The sequence below is a fragment of the Oryzias melastigma genome, linkage group LG10, assembly GCF_002922805.2.
Source record: "Oryzias melastigma strain HK-1 linkage group LG10, ASM292280v2, whole genome shotgun sequence".
In the NCBI taxonomy this organism is placed as follows: Eukaryota; Metazoa; Chordata; class Actinopteri; order Beloniformes; family Adrianichthyidae; genus Oryzias; species Oryzias melastigma.
Genome location: NC_050521.1, coordinates 27,424,857 through 27,446,772, shown reverse-complemented (window position 1 = coordinate 27,446,772; position 21,916 = coordinate 27,424,857). Strand labels below are relative to the sequence as shown.

The window sequence follows — 21,916 nt, the reverse complement described above, 5'->3', positions numbered from 1 at the left end:
AACATCACTTTCTATGCATAAAATACATCTATATGTGATTAAACTACCAGCAAATGTCTTCCTTATTTTCTTTAGACATCAGCCAATCACAGCTCTTTTTGAAGTGAGCATGCGCAGTTTCGCATTTTTTGTTGCGTCATTACATAGAATTAGCTGCTAATCGGTTTTTGTAAAAATCAAAACCAAAGTAGCGCATTTGGTGTTTTCACAAGTAAAACGTGGACTAAAATGCGCAGCTTACGTGTTTTAAATTGAAAGGTTTTCGTCCTCTTCAAGTAAGTGTTTTTTAAAAAAACGTTTATTTTTATTTCGTTTATTTGTTAGCCTTGTAGTTGTTAGCACTGTTAGCTAACCCGGGACGGTCTCCTGTTCATCAGGCGGTAAAAGCGGCTACATCTCAAAAATAATAAGCTAAAGCCAAAGCCTACGGAGTGAAATATAGTTTGATATCTTTTTAACGCATTTTATTGCCATTGTTTTCTAGTTTTGACCGGTTTGGCCATGAAGTTCAGAAGGTAGAAACTTGTTTTGGTCCAACACAAGTGCAGATGAAAACTTAAGCTACTGGCTGGGAGAAAAAAATGTAAATTTAAGTCTGATTTTTTTTTTTTTAAATAGCATTACTAAATTTTTATTATTTGACTTTAATCACATGTAATTTGACTAAATAAAAAAAGTCTTTCTGGTTTGATCTTTTTTTTTTAAAAAAAGTGTTGTTCTTTTGTTTGTTTTTTTCCCCCATGAAAACAAATGCTGACCCAATCTGCTCCAAATTGAATCAGTATTTTTAATGGCTTGTTTAAGCCTTTTTAAAAACTCTACAAGTATCATTATCATTATTATTTTTAAATACTGGTAAGAAGAATTTGTGGAATCATGTAAATAGAACTGTCCTAGCCAAGTTACCTCCCTTACATTTACATTATAAGGAAGTAAATTTAAATGTTTTTATTTATCTTTTTGGATAAAGTTACTGAATCTTTCATCGCCTTCAGGATGCAGAGGTGCTTTATAATAGATTAAGGGGAAAAATATAAATACAATTACAAGAGACAGTAAAATACATAAAACAACAAAACAAACTGTGGGGGGCTAATGTTATTTGCACATATTTACATACAGCCAAGCACAAAAACTGACATTAATTCATGTAATCCGTGTGGCCACGATTCAGAGCTGCATTGCCTGCATGTATTTTAACCCTAACCATAACCCTGTCCTAGTTTTGTTCAAATAGTCACTTCCTTTATTCCCCTCTCTTTTCACTTTTGAGACATTTATAGAAACAAAGGAATTTTCTTCAAAAAGCTGAAGACCTTTGTTTTTTGAATTCATTTTTTAGGGTTTCTGAGGACGAACGTCGTGTGAACAGAGATGTGATCCCGTTAAACCCTGAACATCGGTGGCTTTGGTCTGTACGTTTGCTAGGCTGGAACACGAGAACATCTTTGCAGGTATGTGATATACATGAGATTGGTCCTAAACTAGTACAAAACATAAATATACAATCAATTCACTGCTTTTTAGTGGGGTCTGGATATTAGGCAGAAAAAAAATCCCTTGTAGTTGTTAACATGAATACTCAGACAATATGCTGACAGATGAAATTTAAGCCTGTAGTTTTTCTGATTGCATTGGAGGGAAAAAAAACAGGGACAAGTTAAACTAAAGTTTAGTTATCCATTAAGTTCCCGATTTAAAATGATCCAGAATCACAAACTTTCTGTTTGATTTACAATTTCATTGAATTGATAGAAATTTCCAGTCCAGTAGCAAAATATAACATGGTATGAATATTGATGAGTTGATTTTATGACTGATTTTTTTATGTCAATGTAAGTCTAAAAACCTGCCTGAGTGCGTTTTTGAGATCACTTTAGATTATGGTGACCTAATTGCTGAAACATTTGTACACTCAAGTAAACGTCTCACTGTAATACCTGCAAATGCCACGAGAGGGCAGTACAAGAACTCATCATTAGTGATGTGACGTTCTGTATCGGGTAGTGGAAGGAGGAGCTTTTGCGAAGCGTATATTGAGGTGTGCTTCATCTAGGGGAGGAGCTAAAAATGATGACGCCTGAAGCTTCGCCGTCTGGCTGTACCACGTGACTGATTCATGAAGCGGTGCAGATGAGAGGAGAGCGGCATAATTCCTGCAGGCTCCATTCATTGAGACTTAAACGAGATTTAGGGAAAACTGTTTGTTTTTAAATAAAATAAACCAAAGTGTCTCTTAAATACTTATCACAGGCCATACTTGAATTAAAAAAAAATATCCTTAGGCCAACTTAGAAATTTAAACTCCTCCTAAGGATTTAAGTCCATCCGGACTCCTGATGAACTATTTAGGAAAAAATGTTTGAATTCATTTTTAACCGTGTTAGTGTCCTGAACTTCCAAAAGTCGTCTTCCCCTTTTATTAGTACAATTTTTATAGGATTATTGTAAAAATGTAATATATAATTCCTTGACTTAAGCTGAACAAAACATTGACATTCCAGCTTTGACTTATTCATCCATTTATTCTCTTCCTCGCTTCTCTCTTTGGGGTCATGTGGTTGCTGGAGCCTATCCTGGCTACTGAAGGACAAAGGCAGGATACACCCTGGACAGACCACCATTCTGTCGCAGGGCCTTTGACTCAGAAACAGACATTAATGCCAGAAGAGGACAGAATAATTAGTTTAAGGAAGCTCAGCTGTACAGTCCTTTATTTGTTGTTTCAGAGAAAGAAAGTGGAGCAGGTTACACACACACACACACACCTACACACACCTGTCCAGTAATGTCCGGATTTAGCAGAAAGTTGCTAACTGGGGCAGATAAGAGCTGCTGTGTTCTGATTAAAGCTTAAAAACAGGGACACCAGCGCCTCCATCTGTCACTTTCTCTGCCTCTTTTCCTCTCATCCAAACACAAACACACACGTTTTGTTAAGTCTGCACTCTAGAATACTCACACATTCCACATCTTGAAGGCAGAGTCAATGTCATCCTGCCTTTATCTCACTTTCCCACTGCTGCACTTTGTCTGACATCCTCTGGCCTCAGCTGCTCGCATCACCTCCTAAATTTGTGTTTTTTAAAATCTGATAATTGACACATTTTTTTGTTTCTGCTGCACTTGTGTACCAGGAGATAATTAGCAAAAAGAAAAGAGAAAACTCTCTTTGAGTTTTAGGAAATTCCGATCACTCTGGTCTCTACCTTTACCTGTGAAGATCCAATGAGGAATGTGATTGAGTTCCATCCATAGGTGCAGATCAAAAGCTCTTCTTAGCCACAAAGCTTTCACTTTTAACTTCAAAGTCTTCTCCTGTAAATGGTGTCAGATCAAAAGCTAAAGCTTTCTTTTCAGTCTTGTGCGTTTGTGAAGGTATTCATGCACATGTAGGCTCCAGTCACTGATACCCTGGAATTTACAGAAGTGAGTTTGACAGACTCGCCAGTCGTTTGCTTTGGTTTCATAGAATAAAGAGACGAGATTTTCATTCCTGCTGGGACCCAGAATCTTGCTTGTTTCTAAGCTCCCTGAAGAAAAAAGATCTAAATGATGTTTACTGGAAGTGTCAGTCATCAAAAAGAAAAGACTCTGCTTCTGCCTGAAAAGGCAGAATATTCTAATCCTTACGCTTTGTTTTTTATTGTATTCGTGGGTGATTTTTATTTTTGATTATTGATTCGACACTTTAATGTACAAATGTTGAATTGGACAGCAACACAGAAGGAGATGAGGTCGTTCTCAGAATACATAAAGTGCTTTAACAGCATCTTAAATGTGAAGGAATTTGATTAATGTATGAGCTGCTCTCCCTCCTCGTTACTTCATTTTTTTGTTTCATTCTTTGTTACTTCATTATATTATTTGAAGGCTGATGATGATAGTAAAGACTTATGTGAAGACAGAAAAAAAGTACCAGTTTTATGTGGAAAGTTTCTACTTTTTTAATGTTAAATTTCCCCAAATTGAGTTTTCTTTCTTTATGCATCAAGACGTCCCCAGAATATATTTTGTACCAATTATTTTTTATTTATTTTCAAGTAAACAAATACATTTGTTTAGAGTATATGTTTTTTTAAGTTTTGACGATAGAATTTAAAAAAACAAAATCAGTTCTTAAACTACAGACAGAAACTAATAGTGAGTCCATCAACCGGCTGTTCAAAAGTAAATGTATTTACTATACATTTAATGAACATCTTTAAATGTTTGTAGTTTTTGCTAATTAATTACTTATAACTTTGAGCCAGAAATTATTCAAAGTTGATTTTATTTGACAAAAGACGCAAAATAAATACATAAAAATATTACTAACTAAATATTAGTTTTTATTTTATTTTTTAAAGGATCAAAATAAATCATTTTTAATTTTAAGATTATTCTGAAAATTTTTATGACTTTATCGTTTAACAAACATTTATTTTTTTCACCAAGAAAATACTAACAATTCATTTTACAAAGATAACTGAAAATGGCAAATGGAATTGATATGTTTTCTTATTAAGAATCTGAAGTTTTATTCCATTTAATTGTTTTACACTTTTTAACTCGTTAACTACCCAGCCAAGATGATATTGGTTTAAAAGGAGCAAAACACATAATTAACGTTTTTAAAAACATGTTTTCTAAATGTTCTTTGTTTGGTGGTGCAGACACTTAAAGGGGAAAAAAAGAGAATGTAAGAAATGTACATATCAAAAACGTTACCTCCATGTTTTGAAGAACTGAGCTTAAAATCTCTAAAATTAAAAACAGATTTTTATCAAAAACGAACTTTCTTGTTCCACGTTGACATAACCTTTTCTACTTTCTGTTCTCTTCTTTTATCTGCTAATGGTCTTTGAGTTTATGTTTTTCTTTTTGTATACGTCAAACTGCAGTTCAGGCGTTTCATATTCAGCTGTTCAGCACGCCGTTTTTCTCTCTGAAAGTCAGTTTTCCTGGAAAAGCATAAAGAGCTTCGGTGAGATCGTCTAACGTAGTCTGAGTTCAAACTCATCAATAAACTCTCTTTGATGTTAACACATTAGAAACACTTTTCCGTCTGTACTATTGTAAAAGTACTCTTTGTAGTTGTCAATAATGTTGGTGGAGTTAAGTTCATACAGGAAAATACTTTTAAAAGTTTATTTTTTATTTTAAACTTTAAACTGACTCACATAAGGTTAAAGTACATTTGCCTCAGAGCCAAAGCTTCTTTGGTCCCGGTCTTCATTCTTTAATATTTATTTAGTAGAGCGGTCGACCTCTGATCAAAAGGCTTGGTTCACGTTTTGCTAGCCCATGTGTTGAAGTGTACTTGGGTAAGACACAGAACTAGATTCACTCCAGGTGGTTTCGTCATTTCTAACAGTCCGGCTGCACTCCAGGTGATGGAGAGATGAAAAAAAGAAAAATCAGTTCGACACTAGGGGTGCAACGGATCACAAAACTCACGGTTCGGATCATTTTTCGGATTAGTAAAAATTAAAAAACAGCTTCAGGGTTGAGCTGAAGTCAATGGCTTGGAGTGCTTGTTTCATGTGCTGATTTGGACACGGCGCCACTTGCAGGGTGTGTGTAACTGCAGTTACAAACACTTGATCATGTCTGAACGGTTGGAGCTGGTGGCGCTTGTAAATTAGGTGGTGCCGCCACCAAATTCTCTATGTAGGAAAAACCCTGAACAGGAAAAAATTACTAGATAAAAGCCTAAAATTACTCTTTTGAAAAGTGTCGAGACATATATTTGATTAGAACACAAATGCAGTACCTCAAAGGGTAAATATACTCTCACATATTACATCAAAACATTTTCTCATTGAGGCTTTTATGAAAACAAAATATCTTTAAACTTTGTACACAAACAAAAACTAAACACGTCATTTCTTGTAGTGGTGGTGGGTGATCTATGGTCCGTGCGTGCTGAACCGTGATCCGTTACACCCTATCCGACATGCCTACTTCCCCCTTGCTTGTATCAGTATCAGTGTTCACTATGATCTGTAGCCTACAGCAAGAACCTTTTTGGCCTAAAGCAGAAGTCTTCCAGGTTTAAAAACATGTTTTCTCTTAAATTTTACTTCAGTAGAGGAGAAAGAGATCGTCTGAGAAACTCTAAACTTCTGGATTTGTATGTTTATGACTGAGGCCTGCTGGTGTTTTCTTCACACTCTCAGAAACATCACTGCTCCTCTTTAACGGGCCGGATCTGGTTATGAGAGGAAATACCACAGACTTCACATTTCCTCATTTGAAACTGAGATATACAGCAGTAATATTTAGAATACTTTATTTATATTTTCTTTAGTTTTGGAAACAGAACAGGAATCTCAACTTTGGAAAAAAAATGCTCACAGAGAAAACATGGATGGGTCTACACTGATACAAAAATAAACAAATCTAACACACATTCAACATTTAAATCTTTGCACAGTACAACACAAAACCTGCATGATAACAAACCAGTGAGAATACACACACACAACCCGTTCTGGATTATTCCTCCTCAAGTTTCATCTTACTTTAAATTACCGGCAGTGAGGGCAGAGATCTGACGGTAAACGACTGGAGGTCAACCCGCTCTCTTAGGTTCCTATAGTGGGGAGTTATGACTTCAGCATGCAAAAGCCTCAGATATGCAGAACAGGTCACTCTGCTGAACCAGGAAGTCAAAAAGTCAAGATATTTGGAACAGTTTTATCAGAATGGGATCTTGACTCATTAATTCCATGAAACCTTTTTTTTAAAAAGCAATTTCTTATAATTTCACGCTTTTCTGAAAAATTCACTATTGTATTAATAAAAGTTATACCATAATGTTTATATTAAACATGTAGTTGTGAGAAAAAGGTTTTATAAATGACAGATATTTATTTGAATTGTGGACGTGGCGGTGATTCTCTGCTGTCACACATGATCATTATTGTTTTTCTAATCAACAATTGAGCATAAAAACATCACGTGCTTTAAGAGGGGGGGGGGCTTTCCCAGGATAAAAACAAATGATTTGAACAGTTTTATTATCCGTCTGGATCAAACATGTTGGAGACATTCCTTCCATCCAACAACAGCGTTCATTTATCCACTTTAAAAGATGGAAACGGGGCTTCAATTTTTTTTTTTTTTTTTTTACTCTTTTTGATTAAACAAACTCATTGATTTTGCATCACACAGTCCAGTCATGCATTCAAAATGCAGGTTAGAGCGTGGAGGCTGGGGTTTTACCTGTGATCCCGTCACTGCTGTCAGCTGCAGGTGAGACAGGATCCACTTATAAATACTGACCCCCCTGCACTTCAAACACATACTGCTTTAATGTGCTGCATTCAGCACAACTTGCTTTTGACCTAAACAAGCATTCCTTTTATCTGAGAAGCAGTATATTTGCACTATTAAAATTTGCTGCATCAACGTGTTTTCTGCTGTTCAAAGTACTCCTTATTAAGTCCAAGGCAGCAGCACTGCACACTTGGGGGGGTTTGGGGGGGTTTAGAGAGCCAAAATCTGCAAGATCCATACAGTATTGATGAATGTACCACTGTAAAAACGAAAAGTACCACCTTTTTTATAGTTTTTCTCATTTGTAAGAGGATCCAGCCCTCTTCTGAGCGACAGACATCAAAAATATAAATCACCAATCGGACGTTGAAATGTTTCTGCTGCATGAAATGTGGTTCACCTCACTTCTAATACATTTAACTCTATGCATTACCATAAACATCTCACTGGCGCTTTTCATTCAGTGCAACACATCTGGACTTATTGTGTACACAGTGGTCGCCCTCTCAGACAGATGTAAAGACACGAAGGGGAAACGGCGTGCAAACAGATTTTTTTCTTCCACGTAGACATATTCGGCGTCATCTGAAGAGTGCACAGCGAAGTCAGTAATACTGTCCATGATTTCACAGCCATAATGAGTCAGCGAGCGCTCCCGGCAGTGTCTCTTTTACCAAAAGATGAACTTCTGCTGAACTTCCCTGCTGAGGTAAACAGCGACCTTGAATGACCTCGGTCGGCTCTCCGGCAGGGTAAGACTTTAAAAGTCGATCAAATCAAAGACGACTGCCCCGTTCTCGGCCGTAGAGCCTTTATCCGGGAGAGGAATGGATCAGATCACCTGATCAGATCCTCGAGCTGCCTTAGGTAAGGGGAGCAGTTGGGGTGGGGGGGCTGCTCCAGTCAAGTTCACATTTCAAACTAAAATAAATAATCAGCAGAAATGGAGCATTTTCCCCTAAAACATGACCTCCTCACAGCTTCCATAATCGCTCCCCACCATGCTGGAACCGTCGTAGCTGTGCAGGTTCTGCCTCGCGGGTCGAGTTTGAGGCTGGGCGGCGTTCGGCGGCGGTGGGTCGGCATGCTCCGCGTAAGACGGCATGGCCATGCTCAAACGCATGCTGAGCCTCTTGTAGCCTCCGGAGACGTTGTCCAGGCTGCGTGCGTGCTGGGCGGGGTAGTAGCTGACGGCGGTGTACTCGTTCGGGCACTGAGACCTCGGCAGAGGGAGCCCGTCGGGACCCAGAAAGTCATCCAGGTTCTGGTTGCTGTAGCACGGCGGCAGCGGAGCACGCCGGTCACAGCGGTCCAGGGGGAAAGGGAAGCCCCCGAATCGAGAGTTCCTGCGAGAGTCCACAGTGGAGGTGGAGTAAGTGTCCTCTACGATGTCGAACTGTGGAAACTCCTGAACGCTGGGACGACCGTAGTAGTCTGGATCAGCTGGGTACACTAAAGACAAGAAAAAGACGCCAGAATGAAACATTATTGTGGTGCAGAGGGAAAACTGAGGAACAATTTTGGACAAACTAAGCTGGACCAGAAGAAAAAATGTCTTTGCACTGCATTAATACTATATGAATACCTGAACTCCACAGAATGTACGTTATTTTCAGATGTGGAACAATTCCAACTTTTTGAGCAATCAAATTTTAAATCAGTCATAGCTGTATTTAAACATTTTAAAAATTGTCCTGACAGATTGATGAACTTCTTCTCAACTTCTTCTCAAACCAACTTGTGTTGATGTTCAACCAAGTCAAGTAGTAAAAGTCTGATGCTCTTTAAATCACTGATCCACCATTATGAATTAGGAAAGAACACGAAAGACATTTGAGCAAATATAAAAAGAGACTTCTTACTTAGTAGAAGATATAAAAGATATACAACTGTTAGATGGCCTACACAAAAGTTTTTATCTGAAAACCACATTTGTAGTTAAAGAAGTAATCTAGGAAGTAACACAAACTAGGTCTATAACACGTATTCTAATACACAAATTGTAGCAATATCATAGTAAATGGAAAAGCATCTAGTGAAACATATCGGATGAAGACGAAACCTGAGAAAAAAAGCAGTTTATTTTATTACCTTAAACTCTGAACCACATTCCATCACTTTGGCCTCTTTAAAACAGGCTAAATTAGTATTAATAGTAGCTTTATAAGTACATTTAGATTTTATAAACTTTTAAAAAAATTTGTTTCTGACAAATATTAAAACAATTTCAAAGAACAAATTTAAATGCTTTCACATTTATTTTTATTATTAAAAAGTTTTAACTCTTATCTTTTCTTTTTTTTAACAAACAGCATAAAATTAAAATAAAATATTTTTTTGTATCAAATGACTTTACAGTTAAATTTGTTTTTAAACTTATTCAAAAATTAAAAAGCATTCTTGCTTTTTCTGTAACACTATTTGGCTGCATGTTATTTTCACAGAACATAAAGAGTTAAATTCATATAAAACGTAGTCCAATTAAAGCAATTTCACATCTTAAAAATGTTTTGATAAATGAAATAAACTATATTTGTTAACTTTGATGGTGAAAAGTTGGGATGTTTGAATTTGAATGCAGAAGATTTGTTTTTCTTTTTTTTTAACTTTGTACTTTGTAGCATGTGATCCTTAACTTTGACTGTGCAGACGCTAAACTGACGCCGCCATTAAATGACTTAAAGCACTTTTAGGGATAAAATGAGCTGTAATGAGGTTTTATTTTTGGTTTTTACCTAGAATATGCTGCACATGCTTTGGTTTGCGAGAAAACTTCAAGGCTGTGAAATTATGCAAATATTTGGATGGTACGCTTTAAGGTCTTATGAATTTCTCAGACAGGCTGTGGGTGTTTATAACCTTGGGGCTTTTTTCCTAAAATAAAATAAATTAAACTGAATAAAAAAAGTATAATTGGTGTCAAAAATCTCTGTGGTGCCTGCAGCTGGGGATCCTCTGGTTAATACAGCTCAGAAAAAGAAATTTTCACAAGGGAACAAAAACCCTGAAATTCCTTTGCAGACACAGGAAGCTTTTCCCAAGATGCATTGCAGCTAAATCTGTTCAGGAAAACTAAATCTCCTTGTAAAATCTCACTAAAGATTTTTCAAATTTTACATTTGCAGCACATTTAGGAAAACATCATGTAAATGCATATATACATTTTATTTTACCTTTTACATCAGGATGAATTTATCCTAAACCTTAAAAGTTTGTGAAGATAATCACTCATTAAACTTTAGTACGGTGACTAAAATGAGAGAAAAAAATGACATTATCATATTGATGAATGATCGCTGCCAAAGAGATCATCGTTTAAGTTTTAGAGTGGTTTAAACTGAGCGGGTAATATTTTACTGTTGACAGAGTCGATGGCCATCAATCACTTCCTGATGGTTGGCAGGTTGACGTCTCCTTTTGATTGGATGCTTCATCATCCAATCAAAAGTAATGTTGATGGAAGATTCAGCCTCCGTCTACAGACTCTTATTAGACATCAGTAATACACTGAAGTAAGCCGTAGATTTAACTCATCCTGAGTCTAAACCAACTCTGGGGTGACTCACGATGTCCCCATAAGACTAAACTGAGCGCTGACATGCAGCCAGTAGCAAAGTGTAAAAGAAGCAGGCTCTGTTCCTATTAAATAGGGCTGGATAACAAGTGGAGTTGTATATCGGTGTCCTTCCTTCTGCCTGGAAAGGTCAAACAGATAAATGATTCTGCCCTGCCTGAGGAGCAGAGGAACGACCAACGTCTGACCCTCCTCTCAATCTGACTCCAGCGTAGATCAGAGGATTTATGATTCCTGCTTTCGTTCTATTGATCTGAATAGAAAGGCAAAAGAGTTGTAATGTGGAACAGACCAATGGAGGAGGTTCAAACTCCAAATCAGCAACTAAATGTGGTTTTGGGCACCAAAAAGTGGATTCATATTTTGAAATCGGCTTTCATCCAATATTTAAAAATTAGCAGCATGACATGCCCACAGCTGGACGGTCATCTCATCAGGAAGTGTTCTGCTGATGGTGATCATATCTTTCTATAATACAGGACAGATTGGTTTCTTCTGTCTGGTTTGACTTGTCAATTATTTCCAGTGTTTAATCGCAATGGAACTATCATTTTCTTTACTGCTTAGATTTTCTTTTGCAGTTCCTTCCTGTGGCCAGCAGGGTTGGGAGTGGCAGGATATATTTACATGTTATTTCAAATGCATGTTGTGGTTTCCCACCAATAGTGGGCAGTGTTGACTTTTCCTTGGATTTCAAACTGAAACACTCAGAACAAACTTTTCAGGAAAGTATTTTGTTCTTAGATCCCATTAACTGCATTTCAATTTTAAATATGTGCAAAACTATCGGAATTCTAGAAATAGCGAAAAACGTAATTTCCCCTCCATCAGAGTTATACAGATAAACACAAATCGACTCGCGCAATAAGTCATTTGAAAACATGGCGATAGATGTGAACAATACTTTGATTTATAGCAGAAACATTCACATTTCTGCCACTCCACTAATGCTCATCATCATCAATCAAAGGAGACGTCTGCGTCTCATTCCGGCCGTGAAGCAGTTGAAGGGGTTATGGGAAATTGTGGTTGGTAATTTTACAGAGGAGCTGTGGATCCAACAATGCAACATGACACGCACAACTTTTGATAAGCTGTGATGCTGTGGAACCTCTTGTGGTGCCCCTAGCTAAGCGTGGCATCCGGTTGTTGATCACATGACTCAATTAACTCGAAAAGTGTTTTTAAAAAAATATCAAGTTTGATACGCCAAAAAACACCTCTTCCAACCACAATTTTTTTGATATATGCAAGATTTTTCATAATAGTCTTTTTTCCATTTGGTGAATTTTTTAACACAAATCCAATTTACACAATTTCATAGTCTATGGAAATGCAGCTAATGTTAAACATAATGCTTTTATAAAGCTGTTATTTGTCAGTAACAGGCTAGCTGAATGTTACACTCTTTACTTTATATTGATTTTATAAACTGCAAACCAAAACACCTTTATTTTGTAACTTTCTTGGTAACAAGTAACTTTTGCTATAGAGTATTTCAGTTACTTTTTAGATCAAGTACCAAATAACTACACCTACAACTAAGAACATAATCATGACATGAACCTCCTGAGATGTCTGACGATGTTTGGAGATTTTTATTGTAGTGTCTATGAATTATGATTTTAAGTTTTTGTTTTTACCTTATTTATATTTTTCATTTTTGAATTTAGAAATGTAGCCTAAAAACCTTTTTTAACTAGATATTTATGTCCAATGAAAAAAATACTTTTTAATCTTCATTTGATTAGTTTAAGCTATTTATGTTCTCAACTACAACAGAAAAAGAGTAGATAATCTAATTAGATAAAAAGATTTAATACATTTGCTATTCTGGTTGTTTCTGAGTACCTTCTCTCTACTCCACATTCGATGTTTCCATCTTTTTGGGATTCTGTCTTATATGTATTGTTATGCTTTAACTCCTTAATGCCTGAATTTATTTCCAGCCATGTAAAAAGATATTCACTTATGTTTTTGCTTTTAAGTAAATGCTACATGTAAGTGGTTTTATAGCTAATTTGGTTTGTTGCATATTTGAGACAACAGGCATTAAGGGGTTAAACGGGCATTTAACTCTTTGGTTCACTTGTGCTGATTTCAAGTAAACAGAAGCTTCTGCTTTTAAAGAGACCAGAAGTTGTTTGGCACCAGAATGAAAGGAAGCTTTCACCTCCAACCAAACCAAGAGGACTACCTGAGAAAACGTAAATCAGGGTTCATTTAACAGGCAGATGTGAAAGCGTTCTGGAAATGACAAGACTCTGCAAAATCAAAAAGGATTTAAAGAGTTTAGATATGCACAAAAAAGAATCAATCCGTGGTCCTGATAGCTCTTCACAATCAGCACAAACTGTTTTATCAACCCACAGATCCACTTGGAAACTCAGAATGTGTTAAAAACAAAAAAACACCTAAAATGAATGTAAAGTGTTCCCAAAATTCACCTTCATAGTCCATGTCCCAGTGGCCTTTTCTGATGGAGTCGTTGTCAGAGCTGGATGGCGGTCTGGCGGGAAGATTAGGAGCGACGCTGCACACAACCGGTCCATGCGTCTTTGGCGATCTGCCTCCGGACGAACTGATCTGGCTCCTGGGTCTTAGCGATCGGAACGGCGTGTGGTCCAGGTTGTTGGTGGAGCCGACAAGTGAGTTCATCTCCATGGGGTTGACTTCCTGAGAAGTTGCCTTGGCGTCTTTACCCAGACTGGATTGGAAACAGCTGTAGAGATGGAGCAGTTGATGAGGGTCGGTTCAGAGTTGAATCATTTGACAGGTAAATGTAAATAATTTATACTGTAAAAACAGACTAATGATGTCATAAAGTGAGCTCTCTCACCCGTTGGAGTCCTGAACGCAAGCAGGCTTTTTCTTCTTATGCTGAACGTATCGTTTTCTTATGATGACAAAGATGACGACCAGCGACAGGAGTCCGAGCACGCTCGCACAAATCTGTATGATTTCCACAAAGCCTATCCCTGAAGAAAGCTGTCAAAGGGCAGTGATGCGTTTAGTGTCCTGCTGAAAGCTGGGAGTTTGTCATGACTCACCGCTCTGACTGACCTGTGGCAGTGTGCATCGGATCTGATCGTCCAGAACCTCACAGTCGAAGCCTCCAGAACAGGAACTGGTGGAGCAGTGACACCTGAGAGAGCAGACAGAAGAATCAGCTCATCGTTTCAGACCAAGTTTAAACATCTGTCAACCTTAAAGCCCTCAAAATTATTTTAACATTTGAGTGTCTTAATGCAGCGATCTCTGACTTTTTTCAGGCCACAGACCTGTTTAACGTCAGAAGATATTTTCACAGAATTTTTTTTATTCAGCTTCCAGTTTTTTTTGTTTTATTTCAGTTGAAGTTTATCTTCATCCTCTGTAACATATCCGTAGCTGCTCTAAATTATTTATTTTATTTATTTAAATATATTGCTGAATATTATACATTAATACTATGGTCTGTGGCAGGGGTCTGCAACCTGCGGCTCCGAACCCCCATGTGGCTCCTTTAGCTTGAATGAAAAAATGCTAACGATTGAATACATATCAGATTAGTTAGTTAATTTTTGTCATTCCCGTTTAGATTTTTTACATTTCAGGCAACTAAGCAAAATAATTAACTGTCAGCAATTCTGTAAAAAATGTTCTTTAAATTTGTGTTTTTATTTTATAGTTAGTCCAATAAAAATCGCTAAAAGTATTTTTATTTTGGTAAATTACACTAAAGTGATTGAAGCTTTGATCAAATGTGGTTTACATGATTGAAAATGATTTAGAGTTGTGTTTTCAGTAAAAAATATTCCCAATAATTTGAGTTTTTTTATAATTAATAGCTTCTACTAAAATGCTGTTTATTTTTTAGATTCAAATGAAAAAAGCACACCAAAATCCTAATAATAAAAAGTATTATGCTTGACTGTATTTTTAATTTAGGTAAAGCTGCTGCAGCAGAAGGATTATTGACACAGAGTGGGCTTTATTTTGAAAGGAACCATTGTGCACTACTGTCAAAAGTAAAAGAAGTTACAGCTGTTTTATGTTGAAACAAATAAACACTAAATTTATAAATAAATGATTAGTTGCCAAAAACGCATAAATATTGTACATTGTTAAACGATAAAGTGGGACTTTGTGGCTCTCAGTGGGTTCTGGTTTGTAAGAACCGAATGGCTCTTCTAGCATTAAACGTTGCAGACCGCTGATCTGAACTGTTGTAATAAATTCATATTTGAAGTTAAGACTCCTGGTTTTTCTCTGTTAAATGCAGCTTTCTTTTATTTTGAAGTCGACGGCTCCTCCTTTCTGCCAAAATAAACTTTTCAAATACGTTTGTTATTTGTTAATTTTGTTACTTTGGGGGTTTTAATTTACAAAAGTGGCAGATAGATTTTTCACTCAAATTGACACGCATCAAGAATGAGTTGGATGAGGTGGAGAATCCTGTAGTTTTTCAAAAATAAAACTTCCTGCAAAATCAACTTTTAAATAAAATGAAAAAATGTCAGATGTGTTTGTTTTTCTTTGCGGGCCAACTGTCCCCTGCAACCTGGTACCGGGACCACTGGCTTAACTGAATAGAGTGCATCATTTTTAAATTGTAAATGGTGTATACTTCCCAAAGCGCCTCACAGTCACACACTGATGGCGGCTCCATCCTTCTTTTGTCCTAATACAGTGTTTTATTTTGATGAAAAGTTATTGATTTTCCTTTTGTCAGTAGAAATGGATAGAATCTGAAATCAGCATTGTTTGCTCCTGATGTTCGTTTTTGCTTTTTGTGGCCATAACAATTCAAACTGCTGAAAAGGAGTTGTGTATTTAGGTGTGACTAGCAGAGCTGCAGCAGCGGAGCGGCCTCTTCGGCTCAGCGGTGAAGGTTACTTTTGTTGCTGATGTGGCAAACTTTTCTGCAACGCCGTCCTCCTCCCTTCCCAGATGTGAAGCAGAACCCTGAGGACCGGCAGAACTGTGATTGCTTCAGTGCCGGTGCTGCCATACCCACAAAAAGCTTTTATTCAATAGGAAACTCCACTATAAACCCATTAATGCAAATCACAGAAGTCCTATTCCTGCAGCCTGTAGAAGAGGTTTATCCTGTGGTCACGACAGAATTCAGGAACTTTCTTTATTCAAGTGCATTTCATGGAAAACAATGACAATACTGGGTTTGCATCCTAATTCGATCTTGCTGCTCAACAGGAGAAAACTCCTCCTTCCAATTATGTCTCACCAACAGACATTTTTCATTTGACTCTTTAAATGAAAGCCTCCGCCGTGGCGTGGATGGATTGCCGTCAGTAGCGGTGAGGACCACTCCACAAACACATTAAATGAAGGGTGAATATGCAAATGCTGCTGTAATTTAGTTTGACAGCTGTGGAGGTGTGAGTGGAATTAAGCCGACTGACGAAACCCAAACATTCTGTACGTTTGTGTGCTGTAGTTTAAGCACGCGTCACGCCATGCATATGCAAATACGGGTTTTTTAAAAATGCAAGCATGTACTGCTGAGATGTTGTGTTTAATGAGGTTTGTACTGTTTTTCAATTTGTTTGTCCTTGCTGGAACCACAACAGCACCTCCCAGCATGTAATTACAGTTCTGTGGGTGTGTGCTGAGTTTGACCACAATTCATTTGGGTTTATATGAAGTGGGGCTGCATGTAATTAAGGAAAACATGTGACATTGTAGTGCATATTAAACTACTCCCAGTATGGATCAAAGTGCTCATGCTGTCGGCACAGCTCAGTGGGTGGAGACCAACTTTTATTGCCTCGAGCGTCAAACAGCCTCAGTTTGTTGTTTGAGTCCAAAGAAACAGTTTAAAAATCACAATAAGAGAAACGGATCCGTAGGACTCAGTATTTATGAAAAGACGCCTGTTTTGTATTAACGAGGTGTACAGTTATGTTTGAGTTTCGGACAAAATTTGGCGCTCTAAATATTCACAGAACTGGCCAAAGACTCCACCCCCAAATTGATGACATCACAGCATCCCTCACAATGTTATTTATTCTAGTTTTAAAATCTGTAACCCACACAGCTATATTTGTATTGATGGATTCATTTATGGATTGGGCAAAGATCATAGTGTTGAACATCTTGGCATTGGTTTCAGATCTGGTTGAATCAGTTGACTTTAAATTTCCACCAACTCAGTGGACTAGTGGTGGAGTGTCAGCCCAAAGACTGGAAGGTTGAGGGTTCAAATCCGTAGTCAAGTCATACCAAAGACTGAAAATGAGACCCAAAGGCTCCCGGCTTGATGATCAGAATCAAGAGGTTGGATTATGAAGGTTGAAGCAATAAAAAGTTCCTGAGCGGCTGTGTCTGCAGCTCACCGCTCCCCCAGGGTCAAATGTGGAGAAACAATTTTGCACACCCAGCTATGACAACTAATGAGACTTTAATAGGAGTAGAGGGCGACCTATCGGTCACCTTCCTTCCTCCATCATATCCCAGAATGCATTGGCTTCTTGGGCTTGTTGGTGATCTATTCACACTGCGGGGAGATCTTTGGGATTTCCATATTGGGGAGAATGTCGCATCTGAACTTGGTTGGAGGTATGAGGCTGTGTGTTCATTGTGAATGTGTTTATGCAGAGAAATGCAAATCTTTTGTAAAAAGATATGTTAAAACCTCGAAAAACTTCCACTTTTATTTTTGAGTTTTTTCCTTTCTTTATCTTATCTAGCCCCTCTCCCATGTTTCTGACCTCCCAAACTCTTCCTCATGCTCCTTTTTCATGTCTTGTCCTAAACTTAAAATTAAGTTTAGCTTCAAACTCAGTTTTTTACAGAAATCTATTCCTGATTTCCTCTAGAACTATTTAAAATGACACCAGCGAAATTTGTCCAGAACACCAAGTGTTTGCTTTGCTGCTGGATGAAGAAAAAAGAAAAGGAATAAGGGATTGACCTTTGACCTGAATCTATGGCATTGAATTAAAACAATGAAAGATATACTTTTACCTGAAAGCACACAGACCTGACCTCTGACCCCCATAGTTCAAAGTATTGAAGTGTACTAGAAGTTTACTTAGTCTACATTAAACGTGAAGGTTTACTCTTTTATACCATCTATAAACTGTACATTTAAAATGTTCCAAATTATTCTTAAGAAGTTTTCAGTTGCTGTACTTCCTGCATTACACTACGGCCTAGAGTCTATGTACAATACTTTTACTCATCTTATACTTAATAAATTAAGCATTGGGTCTACTACTTTTTGTTAAGGGCTTGTTAAAGCATCAATCAATCAATATACTTTATTGATGCCATCTTGTGAAATCATGACAATTGCACTCAATAGCCTCCAAGTGATTTTAGCTTCTTGTAAAGCAAATAACTTCTAACATATTGTGAATATTTGTGTCTTCACTTTTAAGGCTCATTGCTCCATGAAAACAGTTTGTTTGGGATCAATCTTTAAAATTTACAAAACAAAATATTAGATTTTTAAAAGAATATTGGTTTGATTTTTTTGTTAACAAACATCACCAAACAGAACTGAGGTTACAGCTGCTGTAAGATTCATGTTAGTAAAAATGCGTTTTCTAATGTGTGTAAACCCCCCGCTGGTCTTCAAACGCTGTTTTCATACCTGGCTTGAGGGTTTTCCTTTGAGCAGTTGCACTTGTACCCATCAGCCTGCGGCGTGCACATTGAGCCGTGCGCACATGGCTGCGAGGCACACGGGTTCTTAGACAGCTCGCAGTGGGCGCCGTGGAACAGGCCTTCACAGCTGCACTGAGGCTCTGCCGAGAGTCAAACAAGACGAGAGCGACTGAGTTTCTCAGAAGACGAAACGACCACAGCAGAGATCAACCTGATCCTTTAACAGGGAGAGGAAAAATATACACACACAAAACCTCATAGAAATGCATTTATCTGCAACTTCTGAGGGGACCCAAAATAGTTAAAAAGTATAAAACATTTGAACTACAAATTGCTCTGTTGAGAGCATTTACTAGATAAACAGTATAGCTTTACTTGATGGCCAATACATTTAAAAATAAAACATGTTTGCTGTTTGACAGCTGAGTAAATGTGATTTATCGTAATGATTCAAATTCTGAGCCTCGGTTTGTTGTTTTTATGTTTCTGACGGAGGAATTAAAGCTGATGCAGCTCAGTGACCTGAGAAGAAACATCAGGAGCAACATTTTTAGATATCGACTGCAGGAAATCTGCATTTGGGGTCCTGAAAATAATATTTATCTCCTCTTCTTATCTGCTGGACTTTATGTGTGTCTTTATTGGCTAAATATATAATGTCAGGAGCAGAAACCGGTCAGTGTTGCTGCTTGTTCTAATGAGACAAAAATTAAAGAGAAAAATTTAAAATAAAATTGTGATTAATTGTTTAACAGAAATGGCAATAGAAGGAATTATGGACCAGTTCTGAAATGTGCATAAATCCTCTTTAAAGAGTCAAGGAAAACACAGAAACTTTAGAAAATACTTTGCTAAACTTACAACAGAAATGAACAAATGATGAAAGAAAACAACTGGATTTATTTTCTTGCTTTCTAAATTTTTTAGTTTTTAATCCTAAACTTAAACCTCAAAAAAGTTCTGATACTTTTAGACAACCGGAGTCTGAAAACTTAGAACATAAACGTGTTTTATTTTGACTTAAAGGATTAAGGAAAACGAGCTGATAAAGATTTAAAGTGACAGATCCTTTAATCCTCACTGAGAATATATTATTTTGTAGCTTGAATGTTCTTTCAAAGATAATTGAGATTTGCCAATAGAAATGAGCAAAACAACAAACTGAAGCTTTGGAAATGAATATTTAACTCTTGTAATAATACATTTTTAACAGTAGAAATAAAAAGCATCAGAATTGAAGATGTGAGGGAGATTCAATGAAGCGTAAAGTTTCCTTTTCAGGTTTTTTTCTGAGTTTCACGTGTTTCATATGTTGAGAATGTCATTGTTCAGCACTTTGTGATGTTTTTCAGTCAAAAGTGCAAAAAAATGTTGGAACTGAAAATAGTTTAACAAAATAAAAATACAAACATCAGCTTTACAGTTAGTAAAAACAGTCATTGATAATAAATGTAAAGGTAAAACACAATGATGCTCACCTCCAGCAGCATCCTCTTTGCAGACCCCTCCATTGTTGCATTTGTGGTGGCTGCAGCCGCCTGCCCCGCCGCAGCACCGGTAAACCCCAAACACCCTCCTGCTCCCCGACCCCGCCCACTCCTGCGCATCACCCACTGCGATTGGCTCTTTGTTGAACCGCAGGCCCTCCAGGCAGCCAATGAAGTCCTGTTGTTGCTGGTGGATCTCCTCCGTGGCGCCCGGAGACACAGAGGCGAACAGCAGGGCGCCGTGGGAGCGCAGCATTCGACACGGCTCTGTCAGGGAGACGGAGGCGGGACGCTGCCTGTCCACGGTCAGTCTCAGAAAGGTGGAGCTGACCTCGAGCAGGACGCTGTGCCATTGACCGTCCACCACTGGGTAGGAGTGGATCTGCAGCGTTCCAGGGGAGGCCTTTCCACATTCGTACCTGAGCTGCAGCTCACCTTCAGTCACCTGGAAGGGATGAGAGGAGGCAGACGGTTAGACCAGAACTCAAGACATTCAACTTGACCACTTAAAAATCCAAATAAGGAGTTTTCTGTTTTTAAATCCTCTAAATAAGCAGCTACATATTCTGAGGGTTAAATTTACTGTTTGGTTCTTCAGTTCTTTTTAGGAAACAACCCTTTAAATCATCTGTTAGAGAGGTTTCTCAGTTCTTGTTTTAGAAGTTATACTTTCCATAGTAGGTGAAAATTAATGTGTGTTTACAGAAAGCAGCTGTTTTTCTCTTTGCTCCACACTACAGTCTGCTAAAAATGTTGAAAACCTTCAGGTTTTTGGTGGTTTCTTCATTTTTCATGTCAGTTTTCTCATCAGATCGTGATTAAAAGAAAATATTCTGATCTACGGCTGTCCTTGATGTTGAGAAGGATGTAATTTTACAAACTTTTCTTTCATTTCCATCAATCTTAGAGTTGTTTCTGTTGTTCTCCATCCAACTGAAGGAAATAACCAGAAGACAAAACTCCAAGATCCTCCTGGTGAACTTCTGCTCTTATCACAGCTGATTTGCTGGCAGGGGAACAATTGTCATCTATTTTAGGGAACCGGTTGTGTCTCCTTGTGGGATTCTTGAAGAGAGGCTGCAGCGCGTTGAGTCCAAACTCCTCTGGGATGAAGATCTCCACAGTCAGCGCTTCACCACTCCGTAAATCAAAGCACAAGCGCGGCGGCGAGCTTTAAAGCTGTCGGGTGAAGTTCAGGCTCCGATCGACTGTCATGTTTTTCTGCACACCAGCGCAGGTTTTTATAGTGGAGTAAAAGCAGGAGGTGGTGCTGCTGCTGCTCCCCGCTGTGATCAAAGCTTCAGGGATGTTCTGATGAACAGAAGGAGCAGCAGGGAGACCGCTGTGGTTACATTCACACATGAAACGGAGCTGGAAACCTGACAGACGCCCGTCACTTCTTCAGAACAGCCGATCTGACCTGACGCTGATGCCTGCTCACACCTGATCTAAATCTAACCCCGCATCACCAAGTTCAAGTCAGGCAACGAGGAAATTCAAGGAGCTAAATCTGTAAAACGCTGCTGTTAAGAGAGAATAACATGACAGCCCCTCCTCTACATTTAAAGGGTCAGGATGACCCCATCGTGAATGAAGAGGTGGGGTAAGGTGGAGCGTTTCAGTCCTCTAAAGAGCCAGCGAGAACAATTTTCTTTCTTCCAATTATCAAGAAAACAGTCTTTTGGTGAAATGGTTTGTGAGTCCTGACTGTAAAACTGGTTTAAGAAGTCAGACTCAGTGAAGCTACGGAAGAAGCAGAAGCTTCGTTAGATAACAAATCTGCTTCATCGAGAGTTTCTGCTGGGCTAAAGGCAGACATCCATCCTTCTTGCTGATTGAAGAGCCTGATCTGACGTTTGAGTCTGTCTTTGTGGGCCTGAAAATGGAGTGTTGCTCCTGCAGGAGCCGACGGTTCCACCCACTAACCTGTGAGAGCCGTCTGGACTCGAGTCTTTCAGAAGAAAACCACTAAATCCTT

At 38.1% G+C, this 21,916-nt stretch overlaps 1 protein-coding gene and 1 long non-coding RNA gene across 3 annotated transcripts in view; one reads left to right on the top strand and one right to left on the bottom strand.

Annotated features, from left to right (window-relative positions):
* The first annotated feature begins 34 nt into the window (after positions 1-34).
* The window catches only part of LOC112137879, a 59,675-nt gene continuing 37,793 nt past the window's right edge, over positions 35-21,916 (top strand). Inside the window, exons 1-2 of one of the 2 annotated variants that reach the window (XR_002917642.2) lie at positions 35-275; positions 1,343-1,454. This is a non-coding gene — a long non-coding RNA (uncharacterized LOC112137879). The remainder of the gene's footprint in view (positions 276-1,342; positions 1,455-21,916) is intronic. The other variant, XR_002917644.2, reaches the window with a different exon arrangement.
* Positions 6,258-21,916, bottom strand: part of fat2 (FAT atypical cadherin 2) — a 98,786-nt gene continuing 83,127 nt past the window's right edge. Inside the window, exons 24-29 of the mRNA XM_024260406.2 lie at positions 19,930-20,383; positions 18,438-18,591; positions 13,901-13,982; positions 13,677-13,825; positions 13,285-13,559; positions 6,258-8,715 (exon numbers count right to left, since the gene is read on the bottom strand). Of these exons, the coding sequence (XP_024116174.1) occupies positions 8,222-8,715; positions 13,285-13,559; positions 13,677-13,825; positions 13,901-13,982; positions 18,438-18,591; positions 19,930-20,383 (1,608 nt within the window). The 3' untranslated portion in view covers positions 6,258-8,221. The remainder of the gene's footprint in view (positions 8,716-13,284; positions 13,560-13,676; positions 13,826-13,900; positions 13,983-18,437; positions 18,592-19,929; positions 20,384-21,916) is intronic.